This window comes from Crotalus tigris, unplaced genomic scaffold, assembly GCF_016545835.1.
Source record: "Crotalus tigris isolate CLP2741 ecotype Arizona unplaced genomic scaffold, ASM1654583v1 scf7180000019264.1261149, whole genome shotgun sequence".
Classification (NCBI taxonomy): domain Eukaryota; kingdom Metazoa; phylum Chordata; class Lepidosauria; order Squamata; family Viperidae; genus Crotalus; species Crotalus tigris.
This window is the reverse complement of record NW_024097461.1, coordinates 602,840-615,331: the sequence shown is the minus strand read 5'-3', so window position 1 is coordinate 615,331 and position 12,492 is coordinate 602,840. Positions and strand designations below refer to the sequence as shown.

General features: G+C 36.7%; 1 protein-coding gene across 6 annotated transcripts in view; it reads left to right on the top strand.

Moving 5' to 3' along the window:
- Positions 1 to 9,798, top strand: part of SPIN1 (spindlin 1) — a 56,164-nt gene extending 46,366 nt beyond the window's left edge. For 5 of the 6 annotated variants that reach the window (XM_039361410.1, XM_039361409.1, XM_039361415.1 and 2 more), the window contains one exon: positions 6,177 to 6,376. In XM_039361410.1, coding sequence (XP_039217344.1) covers positions 6,177 to 6,376 — 200 coding nt within the window. Of the gene's footprint in view, positions 1 to 6,176 lie in introns of all 6 variants that reach the window. The other variant, XM_039361411.1, reaches the window with a different exon arrangement.
- The last annotated feature ends 2,694 nt before the right edge of the window (positions 9,799 to 12,492 follow it).

The window sequence follows — 12,492 nt, the reverse complement described above, 5'->3', positions numbered from 1 at the left end:
TGCAGTCAAAATGAATCTTTAGGTTTCCATGACAAATACTTAATTGGAAGGGAAGGCAAGTGAGAATTGACTACTGCTGTTGTTGTTGTTGTTGTTAATTGCGAAGTCGTGTCCGACCCATTGCGACCCCATGGACAATGTTCCTCCAGGTCTTCCTGTCCTGTACCATCTTCTGGAGTCCATTTAAGTTCACACCTACTGCTTCAGTGACTCCATCCAGCCATCTCATTCTCTGTCGTCCCATTCTTCTATTGCCCTCAATCTTTCCCAGCATTAGGCCCTTCTCCAGTGAGTCCTTCCTTCTCATTAGGTGGCCAAAGTATTTGAGTTTCAACTTCAGGATCTGGCCTTCTAAAGAGCAGTCGGGGTTGATCTCTTCTAGGACTGACCGGTTTGAACGCCTTGCAGTCCAAGGGACTCGCAGGAGTCTTCTCCAGCACCATAGTTCAAAGGCCTCAATTCTTTGCACTCAGCCTTTCTTATGGTCCAACTTTCACAGCCATACATTGCAACTGGGAAAACCATGGCCTGGACTATACGCACTTTTGTTGGCAGGGTGATGTCTCTGCTTTTTAGTATGCTGTCTAGATTTGCCATAGCTTTCCTCCCCAGGAGCAAGCGTCTTTTAATTTCTTGGCTGCAGTCCCCATCTGAGGTGATCTTGGAGCCCAGAAAAATAAAATCTGTCACTACCTCCATTTCTTCCCCATCTATTTGCCAGGAATTGAGAGGGCCGGATGCCATGATTTTGGTTTTCTTAATGTTGAGTTTCAAGCCAACTTTTGCACTCTCCTTCTTCACCCGCATCAAGAGGCTCTTTAGTTCCTCTTCACTTTCTGCCATTAGAGTGGTATCATCTGCATATCTTAGGTTGTTGATATTTCTCCCGGCAATCTTAATTCCAACTTTTGATTCATCTAGCCCTGCCTTTCTCATGATGTGCTCTGCATATAAGTTAAATAGGCAGGGCGACAGTATACAGCCTTGCCGGACTCCTTTTCCAATTTTGAACCAATCAGTGGTTCCGTGTCCAGTTCTCACTGTTGCTTCTTGACCCGCATATAGGTTTCTCAAGAGACAAATGAGATGGTCTGGTACTCCCATCTCTTTAAGAACTTGCCACAATTTGTTGTGATCCACACAATCAAAGGCTTTAGCATAGTCAATGAAGCAGAAGTAGATGTTTTTCTGGAACTCCCTAGCTTTCTCCATGATCCAGCGTATGTTGGCAATTTGATCTCTAGTTCCTCTGCCTCTTCGAAATCCTGCCTGTACTTCTGGTAGTTCTCGATCCACATACTGCTGGAGTCTAGCTTGTAGGATTTTAAGCATAACTTTACTAGCATGTGAAATGAGTGCAATGGTGCGATAGTTTGAACATTCTTTGGCATTGCCTTTCTTTGGAATTGGAATGTAAACTGACCTTTTCCAATCCTGTGGCCACTGTTGAGTTTTCCAAATTTGCTGGCAAATTGAGTGTAGCACTTTTACTGCATCGTCTTTTAAGATTTTGAATAGCTCAGCTGGAATACTGTCACCTCCACTAGCTTTGTTGTTGCTCAGATTTTCTAAGGCCCATTTCACTTCACATTCTAGGATGTCTGGTTCGAGGTCAGTGACCATCTCATTGTGGTTATCTGGGATGTTAAGCTCATTCTTGTATAGTTCTTCTGTGTAGTTTTGCCATCTCTTCTTAATCTCTTCTGCCTTTGTTAGCTCCCTGCCATTTTGGTCCTTTATCATACCCATCTTCACATGAAATGTTCCCTTCATATCTCCAATTTTCTTGAAGAGATCTCTGGTCCTCCCTATTCTGTTGTTTTCTTCTATTTCTTTGCACTGTTCATTTAAGAAGGCATTCTTATCTCTTCTAGCTATTCTCTGGAATTCTGCATTCAATTGGGTGTATCTTTCTCTTTCTCCTTTGCCTTTCGCTTCCCTTCTTTCCTCAGCTATTTGCAAAGCTTCCTCAGACAGCCATTTTGCTTTCTTGTATTTCTTTTTCTTTGGGATGGTTTTAGTTGCTACCTCTTGTACAATGTTGCGAACTTCCATCCATAGTTCTTCAGGCACTCTGTCTATCAGATCTAATTGCTTAAATCTATTTGTCACCTCTACTATATATTCATCAGGAATATGATTTAATTCATACCTGAGTGGCCTAGTGTTTTTCCCTACTTTTTTCAATTTAAGCCTAAATTTTGCAACGAGAAGCTCATGATCTGAGCCACAGTCAGCTCCTGGTCTTGTTTTTACTGACTGTATAGAGCTTCTCCATCCTTGGCTGCAGAGCACATAGTCAATCTGATTTCTATATTGACCGTCTGGTGATGTCCATGTATAGAGTCGTCTCTTGGGTTGTTGGAAAAGAGTGTTTGTTATGACCATCGTATTCTCTTGACAAAATTCTATTAGCCTGTGCCCTGCTTCATTTTGTACTCCAAGGCCAAACTTGCCTGTTATTCCGGTTATCTTTTGGCTTACTACCTTAGCATTCCAATCCCCCATGATGATAAGGACATCATTTTTTGGTGTTAATTCTATAAGGTGCTGTAGGGCTTCATAGAACCGGTCAATTTCATCCTCTTCAGCACCATTGGTTGGGGCATAGATTTGGACTACTGTGATATTTAGTGGTTTGCCTTGGATTCGAATTGAGATCATTCTGTCATTTTGGGGATTGTATCCCAGTATTGCTTTTCCTATTCTTTTATTGACTATGAAGGCTACTCTATTTCTTCTGAAGGATTCTTGCCCACAGTAGTATACCTGATGGTCATCTGAGTTAAATTCACCCATTCCTGTCCATTTTAGTTCACTGATTCCTAAGATGTCGATGTTCAGTCTTGTCATCTCTTTTTTGACTACGTCTAGCTTGCCTTGATTCATGGATCTTACATTCCAGGTTCCTATGGAGAAAAAATCTTTACAGCATCGGACTTTCCTTTCACCACCAGATATATCCACAGCTGAGCGTCCTTTCGGCTTTGGCCCAGTCGCTTCATTCTTTCTGGCGCTACTAGTACTAGCCCTCTGCTCTTCCCCAGTAGCATATTGGACACCTTCCGACCTGAAGGGCTCATCTTCCAGCGTCATATCTTTTTGCCTTTTAGTACTGTCCATGGGGTTTTCATGGCAAAGATACTGGAGTGGTTTGCCATTTCCTTCTCCAGTGGATCACATTTTGTCAGAACTCTCTGCTATAACCTGTCCGTCTTGGGTGGCCCTGCACGGCATAGCTTATATTTTCACTGAGTTACGCAAGCCCCTTCGCCACGACAAGGCAGTAATCCATAAGGGGGTTGCTGTTGGCAGTACTCCTATCCATGGCATGTGAATAGTTACTTAGATTGTTTTTAATGTTCTTAAATTTCTATTTTCCTTTTCCTTTATGGAATATAATGTTATCACCTCTTGTGCCCTATATTTACATCCAGCTATAGGAAAACTCAGATCCCACTATTTGGGAACAAGGGAAGATGAGGCTTACAAAAACATCATGTAAATGAATGTAGTGCTGATGTTGGGGAAGGTACAAGAGAACCATTAAGAGGGAAAGAAAGGAGGGAGCCATTAATAGGGAGTTGCAGAAAAGTTTGCATAGTCCCAGATAGAAAGAAGAGTATGAAAGAAATTCAAGATAGGCTTGTCTTGATATTTGGTATAAGATGGGACAAACTTGGTTAGGCTTTGAAGATTCTGTTATTTGAACTTAGTATAATAAAAGTTTCCTGAAATCCTTGTAATATTTGTTTTGTGACCTACCCTACCTTAAAGGACTCACAAAATACAAGAATACTAGTGAGGCTATGAAATTCCTAAAGGGGGCAAGCCTTAAAGGGAGTTTGTTGAAAATAAGAAGGTACATTGTTATTGCAATTAACACCATTGAGCTAACTTTGGCTGATCTTCAAAAAGCAAAGCAGTTGTTTGCTGGAAGACCAACAGAAATTGTACGGCTATGAACAATATTGGAAAGATGTAAAATACTCCTAGAAGGTAATGACAAACCATTTCTACATCATTGCCAAGAAATAATATGGATGTGCCTGTTAAATCATCAAGTGTGTCAAGCTTAATTCTAAATAGGAGATTTTGCTTAGAGAATAACATGGTGTGACCTTAGCCAGGATGGGAGAGAAAAAGCAGGAAATATACAAGCTTTCTTTGCAAAACTGACTGTGTATTGGGAGCAGGTGAGAGGGGCTCTCCTGAAAGAAAAAGACTATAGGCTTGAAAAGAAACAGTGACCAGGAGTCACTTCCATGTTGTGTTCAGGTTCTGGAACAAGACCTTGAAGTATCACTAGTTTGTCTTTGGTGATACAGGTATTTATGACTTTTTATAATGCAGCTGTTTGTAATTGTGCCAGAAACACTTCTTCAAATTCCCACAGTTCTCAAAAAATTAGCCATGTTTTTGTTGCATATTGGTTTATGGCAATTTTGATGCTTTTATAGTATATGCATAATAATTGCAAAATCAATAGTTTTCTTTAGTCAGTGACTTCACCTTTTGTGATTTCTTAAAATGATGTTTGTTATGTTTTTGGATTTATCTATGAGGTGTGCTGGGCTTAACTCCTAGTGTACTTTCAAAGATAAGTCCACTAGCATTTAACATTCTATGTTTGCCATCCACTTCTGTGCTTAATTGCCAGTGGGATATTTCAACTTGAAGAGCATGGTGAGAAGTTGCTTTCTCTTGCAACTGCATACAAATTGACTTCCTTTATTGCAAAGTTTCCTAGGGCTAAAAAAAGACTACTATTCAAGACCTTCATTGTTTATTGTGTCAGTTTGAAGCTTAAAGAAAGATATGGAAATATTAGACATACTGCTGTAACTTTTAGAGCAGTGGTTCTCAACCTGTGGGTCGGGATCCCATTTGGGGTTGAACAACCATTTCACAGGGGTCGCCAAACAACGCAGTCCACCATTTTTTTCCCCCTTTTCCTTAGCTGTGCTAGTCCCTTTTATTCTATTGGCTTTTGAAAGCCAATAGAATCGACTCTCTTGAATAGAGAATATTTAAAAAAAAATAGACTGCAAAAGAACAAACATACAGGCTAAATACTTTTTAACCATCAAAATAATAAGGAAATCTATCTAATATTTGTCAAATATAATTATGGTCTTAGATGTTGGTCATGTTTGGGAGACTGAGCACTTTTTGTCCATTAATGCTCCATTTTTATTAGTATTTTAGACTTTTAGGCCAATGACATAGCTAAGGCATATGTTAAATGTGTCATTATTTAGTGTATGATGAGAACATGACAGAAGAGAAGTAAACAATATACACAGTCAGTCTACGTAATTATAAGTAAACTTCTATGAGGATTTGGGAGTGGCCTCATATCTGGATTTCTAATCCAGGCAATTGCCTCTGGCGTTGCTTCATGCAGATTTTCTAGAGAACCAGAGAACGCATGGTGTGGACTATGTTGCACAATATGTTTAATAGTTTGCATATCAGCACTACAATCGCAACAAGAGGAATCTTTCCATCCCCACTGATACAGGGCAAAGACACTTCTTCCAGTATCACACCTAATTATGTTCCATTTTGATCAGATGAAGTTGGGCAAGTCAAAACCAGGTGGTTTGATAGAGGGATCACTAGTGGTCAGGCCACAAGGAGATACTTTGGACCATTAAATGTATTAAATGTATATGAAGTATTGATAATTGGTATAGTTTACAACATTTTAATGTGTTGTATATTGTTAAGAACAAACTTTGAATGTGAAGTTAGTTTTTTTTAAAAAAATTGAATTGTGTACAACTAACAAGAAAAATCAACTTAAGTATCACTTTCTATTTATTTTATATCTTACACAATATTTTAACCTATATTAAATAAGAATTTGTTGGACTGTTCACCTTGAGTTTAAGGAGGAATAATTTCGACATTTGAAATTTTGGCTATGCTATGCTGCATAAAGTAGAATGTATTTACCAAGTTTACAAAGTTATCCATTTGAATAAGACATTAACCATTCAATCAATCCAATTAGTCTAATATTTTGAGAACATCCAAAATGTTTCTATGTGTGCCATAAATAAAGCTTTTGTTTTAAGGTGCTTGAAATATAATTGCATGAAGAAATGGACTTAATAAGGGTATATTATGTTAAACACTGTTGTGTTTTAATATAAATTTTGTCTTTTCAGATGATTCACCTCCAGCAGAGCGGGAACCTGGAGAAGTTGTGGACAGCCTAGTTGGAAAACAAGTGGAGTATGCCAAAGAAGATGGCTCAAAAAGGACTGGCATGGTCATTCATCAAGTTGAAGCCAAACCCTCTGTCTATTTCATCAAGTTTGATGATGATTTCCATATTTATGTCTATGATTTGGTGAAGACATCCTAGACGCCACCATGCAAACTTTTGCCAAACTTGTGGAACTTTCAGTGTAAAATTTGTAGACACAGAAGACTTAACTGCTTTCCAGTTTATTTGAAAGCTTAAATGTCCCTGCGAGCCCACAATCTCTGCCAGGAAAATTATTCCATTGTGAACTGTACAAATAGACTTTGATGTGAACATGACACATTTTATGTAGGGGAATTCCTTTTCTTAGAGGAAGTCTTGTTGGGGGTGGGTGGGTATCTGGTTAAAGTTAGGACAAAAAAACCAGCAGCTGCAAATTCAAGCTGTGTAAAAGAATCTAGCAATGTAATCATTAATCTGATTTCTTCCCCTCCCCCAATTATATCTTTCCCTTGGCTTTTCACTTAACTTTTCAACTGCCAATGCAAGTGTAGCTTGATATTAAATTGCTTTCCTGTATGTAATATTAAGTTTTCTTGTATTAAACATATTACATCCTTGTTTTGGGGGTTTGGGCAGAGATGATTAAAACTATTTTAAGCAGTGTTAAGGAGTGCCTAAACCAATTAATATCAGTGTCCTATGTTCCAGATACTATTATGCTTCTGTTACATGAGAATGTTGTATATTTTAATTACAGGATAATAGAATATGGTATACATATGATGCAGTTGATAAGAAAAATGCAGAGCAAGTGTTTATCAAATGTAGGACCTGGATAAAATTAAAGCAAGGATGCCTTCAGTTCTCAATATTGTTGTTGTAGGATTTTTTGTTAACTTTTAGCAGAACCCAGGTGCTTGGTGCCGTAGCAGCTTAGTCATTCATGCTAACATTAAAGAATACTACACAGTAATTACTGGGTGTCTATCAAATCTAGCAACTTAGATTCTTGTATGTGGACTAAAATCTGTTACATGTAAATGACAAACCTCACTAGAGTCCTCATACATTAAAGGCTTGTCTTACTGAGAAAGAAAGTCATCTGTTGCCTTCTATTTTGATATACTGCATTCCTTCTTGTTTCCTTATCTTCTGCTAAAGAAGGCTTCTACCTTTTTTTCTCCTGGCCTTTCTTCTTGGGGTGAGTCCAAACAAGACATACAATTCCAACCTATTGTCGCCTTTTGTATTGTACATTGTATTTGCTTGAGGTATGCTGTTTAATGTGAACTACATTAAAAGAACACTAGGGCTCTGCATGCTAATGGTGCACTATCTAACGGAAGCTAGAAAGTCTCCATGGTTCAGCCATCTGCAACCGAGGATGGATGTAAATAAGCCACCCGCAGCTTCATTCAAATTCATTCTTGGGTCATTTTTTTTTGTAAAGTGTAGATTGGCGTGGCAGCTTTTTAAACTAATCAGTGGAAAATATCATAAAGCAACCAATTTGAGGCAGGGCATTGCAGTGACTGAAGACTGCTCTGCACAAGTAAATGAGAACCAAACCTCTTTGCTTAACTACAAGGCTGACGAATTTTAGAAAGTGTTGCTGATCAGCTTTTTGAGGTTAAGTTTACCTCCGGTGTGAGTATGCATATTAAACTCCATGCAATTTAAACTTTTTTTTTTTTTTTTTTAGTTTTGCCTGAATTCATATTGTAGCCTTAAGGCTTATGCCTCATTATGCTCTTTAATGGTAATACTCACCGTATAAATACAGTATCTTAAAATTTCTTGACCATTGCTACTATTGCATTATGTCCAGTATTTCATCAATAGGCAACCAAAGGCAAACTGTTGTCTTTTCCATGAAGAGCTTTTCCAATGCAGTCTTTAAGCCCCAAGTACCTGAGTCATGATGTTCCTGTGTTCTTGAACAAAAGTGAGCAGATTTGCAACCCAGTGTTTTTCATCCAGCAGATCTGTATGTTTTCTATTGACTCTTTAGAGTCCTGCATGTAAATCTCAAAGCTGAGCCTGGCTCCATGAGCCCAAGTTGATATTTGTGGCACAAGAATGAGTGTATTAAACATACACAAGAGAAATACGTAAATGTAGTACTTTGAATTGTGGGCTACATAAACTATAAATCAAGAGTATGTCTCAAGATACTTGCAAAGAATTAAGTGGAACAAAAAGATCACGTTCAAAGAGCTTGTGATGTGATTTCTGCAAGTCTCTTAATACACCACATTCTGCCAGTTTAGAGTAATCTATATTCTGTATAAATTTTATGGTTTTTTAAGTGTCCACATTGTCTGCTTTTTTGATAGCTTAGACCATCTTTTTCTGTTTTTAAACTAGAGACTTAATTTTACACCCTGCCCATCTATTTTGGGCTTCATTTTAGGCTCATATTTCAGATCTGCATGCAGTGTTTGTCACCCTGGTAACTAATGTTGGTCCCTTGCTCCAGAGATTCAGCATTGGTTTCCAAGTTATTACAAGCTTGTGGTGGCACAAGCTATGGATCTGTGTATAAAAGTTATTGGCCTTTCTCCATTTACCTGCTGTAGTGTATATTGTGTGTTTTATGTGATGTCAGGCTGCCCTGTAAAATTTTAAGACAAAACTTAAATGCAGACCATCCCTTTTTTGCATGCTTAGAAGGTAGAATGTTCAATGTAAGAAAGTTAAAGTTGCATGTTTAAAAAATGTTTAGGTTTTTAGGTTTTTTTATTTTGGTTTTTTTTTGTGAATTTGCTTATTGTGCTGTTTTAATGGTGGTAGTAGGATTAAATGCACTGGTGAGGCAAACATAGTGCCAAGGAGGTAACTTTCCAGTTGTATGTGTCATGCAGCGTTTGAAGGGACCATGTACTTTGTTCAAAAAGAAATAAAAATTAGTTCCAATTAGTACTAGGCTTTTTTGTGCCAAATCCTAAATTGTGATGAAGTAGAATCATTAAAAACCCAGGCAATAGTGCAAAAAGCTATTTTTGCTGGATAATTTTTAACTTCCTTAAATTGGTGCGTTTAAAAAAAAGACTTCTCCATGAATATATTAATTGCAACCATTTCAAAGAACCAAAAAAATAAAAAATGTGTGGTTCCTTGGAAATGCTGTGCTTTTTATATTTTTCATCATTAGTGCAATTTGGATGGTTCTTGCTATGTGTATAGTTCAAAGGTCTTCGTGTTCACATTTTAAAATTAGGTAAATGACTTCATCTCTAGAGCTTGGTTTCATTTTTTTTTTAATGATGTAGACAGTTCCCTGTTCTCTGCATTTAGAAGTATAAACACTTTAAATCTTTAAATCTGTTACTTAATTCTGTAAGTAATTTTTATAATTATGATGTAACTCTATCCTTAAAACATTTAAAATAAACCCTTTATGTGCAACTTACGACTGTAAATCTTGTTCTCATAAGACAAATGTGATGTGTTCAAATTGAAGAGAAATTTCTTCCATTTTATAATTAAAATGAAATTTTAAAAAAATTACTCTAGTTTGTAATTAAACTACTTTAACAATGAAAAATTATTATGCTAATAAATGCTGATAAATATTAGGCAATACTTTAAAAAAATCATACAAAGCACCAATCCATTTAAGTTAAATGCAATACTTCAGCAGTTGAGCTGCATTATTTAAACTGTTGAAACCAAACATCTGAAAAGATAACCTGATAAATGTTCCATTATCTTGTCCTTGTGTTATAATTAAATAATATAAAGTTATATGCAAACATTTAGGCATCTTTAGTGAAACTGTATGTTCAAGTGAATCCTCAAGTGAACAGAAGTTGATACATCTGGATGTATAAAGTTTAAACACAAATTTGCAGATTCAAAAAAAAAAAAGTGACCATGGCAGTTGGAACCCATTTGAATCACAATTCCTTTGTAACATTTTTGGCAAAAATAAAGGCTCCAAAATGTTTTCTGCAACAAGACCATCTTACTATCCTCTTTTTCCTCCCTCCCTTCCTTCCTTCCAATATCAAATTATTCTTAGGACCACTTGCATGTACATGTATCAATAATATTTAAGCCTGGGGGACTGTGAAGTCTACTGCAAAAACTCTCTCTCTTTACCTATAACTACTTCATGGTTGATTTTGAAGTATTTATTTATGAAATTTAGCTATTGCTAAAAACAAATTGCACCCCAAGCAGCTTACAGAACATACAGAATAAAAACGCTACATGAAATAACAAGAATTAAATCAAGCTCCAAATAAATGTTCATTTAAATTAATGCTATAGATATTCCTAGATTATTGTTTAATAACATGTAATCTCTTCTCAGCTTCAGATTCTTCACTGATATGAGAAATTAGTTTCTAGGATATTTTGATACATAGTGATTGGCAAGATATTCTTTTCATATTCTTTACTCTTTTTCTATAAATGAATCTTAGGCAATGAAGTTGGAGAGAACTTGCAAGAACTTTCTCTTGCAAATTATTTTTATATGAATGTTATGGGCCTGTAGACAATTAGTCTAATATCTAAACCTTCCAGTTGATCATTTGCAGTGATCTGGAATTCTGTTTGCAGATATGACCAGTTTGCAGAGATTTTCCTTGGACTTCAAACTAATGTCCAGCCTGTTGTACAGGCATTCTCTGTGGTTAGCTCCCATTTCATGGAACATTGTCCCTGGAGCTAAATTAAGATCCACCCGATCTTGCATTAAGCAAGCAAGTAAAATCGATTCATGCTTTAAACCTAATTTATTATAGGCATCCACTGCAGCTATTTTGGTTTATTTTGTGTTGTCTTTAAAAAAATTCTCTGTTGTGTTATATGTTCACTAGCCGGAATCTAGTGAGATTGGAACATCTTAAAAATATTCCACAATGAATTTGATCATGTTTAAGTGTTTACCATGTAGCTTTTTCCTTTACATGGGGATTCACTGAAACATGCTATTTTATCAGAGTGCCAACATTTTTGCATACAACTATTTGATAATGATCTAGGAAGCATTTTTAAATTTATGCCTGTATTTAATCCATAATCAAAGTGCAAATGTGAGAACTGCTGGATGAATGAGGATTGAATGCATTTTTAAGAGTGGCTTTTCTTTTAGGCCCAAGCCGAGAGACCAGTCAGTGAAATCCAATTGAGTACAATCCTTTATTTGCTTACACCTAATGGCCAGAATCGTGCCAAATTAAAGCTATAATTTTCTAAGCTAAGATATATCCTGGGAGATTCTAGGGTGTAGTTATCCTCAACCTCTTGTTTCCCCTCCCCTTCCATTTCGAGACCACAGTCTTTTGATCCAGGTCTCTTTCTGGGAAAGCTCTTGAGTTGGGAATATTCGCCCCCTCTGCTGCTACAGGTGCATATTCCATCACATCTTCAAAGGTATTAAGAGTGACTAATATATTACTAATAGACAGTACATATTGAAACGGAGAGTAGAAAAGTTATAAAACTAATGCTTAACAATTCAGTTGATTGGAACAGAATGGAAATGAAACATTTCAATGGTCAGCAGGCACACTTAACTTGGGTGTGGAGGTCAGAGGGCACATTGATACAAAGTAGATTTAACCAGGATTTAAGGAGTCTTAAACTATGTTCACACTATTTGGGGGCAATATTTTTCAAGTATTGCTGATTTCAAAATAGCATTAAACTATGTCATTGATATTTAGCCTGTGTAGCCAAAGTTAGGCCATCAAAAAGAGACTTGAGAGCTACAATGGCCACACTCATGTAACTTTTTGACATTGGCCAAAACTTCCCTTTCTTTGAAATAGAATATACTTTCATTGAATGAATTTGATACTGGCCTATGCTGTGAAACTGAAGAAACTGAGATCTTACATTTCCTTGCTTTGCTCTCCAGTAATTACATTTTCCTACCACTTTATTCTAAATACTAATATCTAGCTTTTCTGTCAGCGCTACTCAACATCTCTCATGAAACAAAAATGCAATCTCCATTTAGGAACCAGTAAAATTATGAAGTTAAATTTTTTCATAAAACAACACTAGTAGCCAATTAGTAAAACAGATTAAATGCATGAATAAGTAAGGTCTGTCAAATTTGGCTTATATATGGAAAAAGGAGTGTAAAATGAGAGATTAAGGAAGAAATCCTAAGGATGGCTATGGAAACCTAAAGGCTTTTTTACTCTTTCCAAATCAAATGTCATTCACAAACTACGCAGTGTTTCTGTATGCAGTATTATTAAATCCCCTTTTCCAAGCAATTAAGAACTGGGAAAGAAGCTTAAAGTACTATG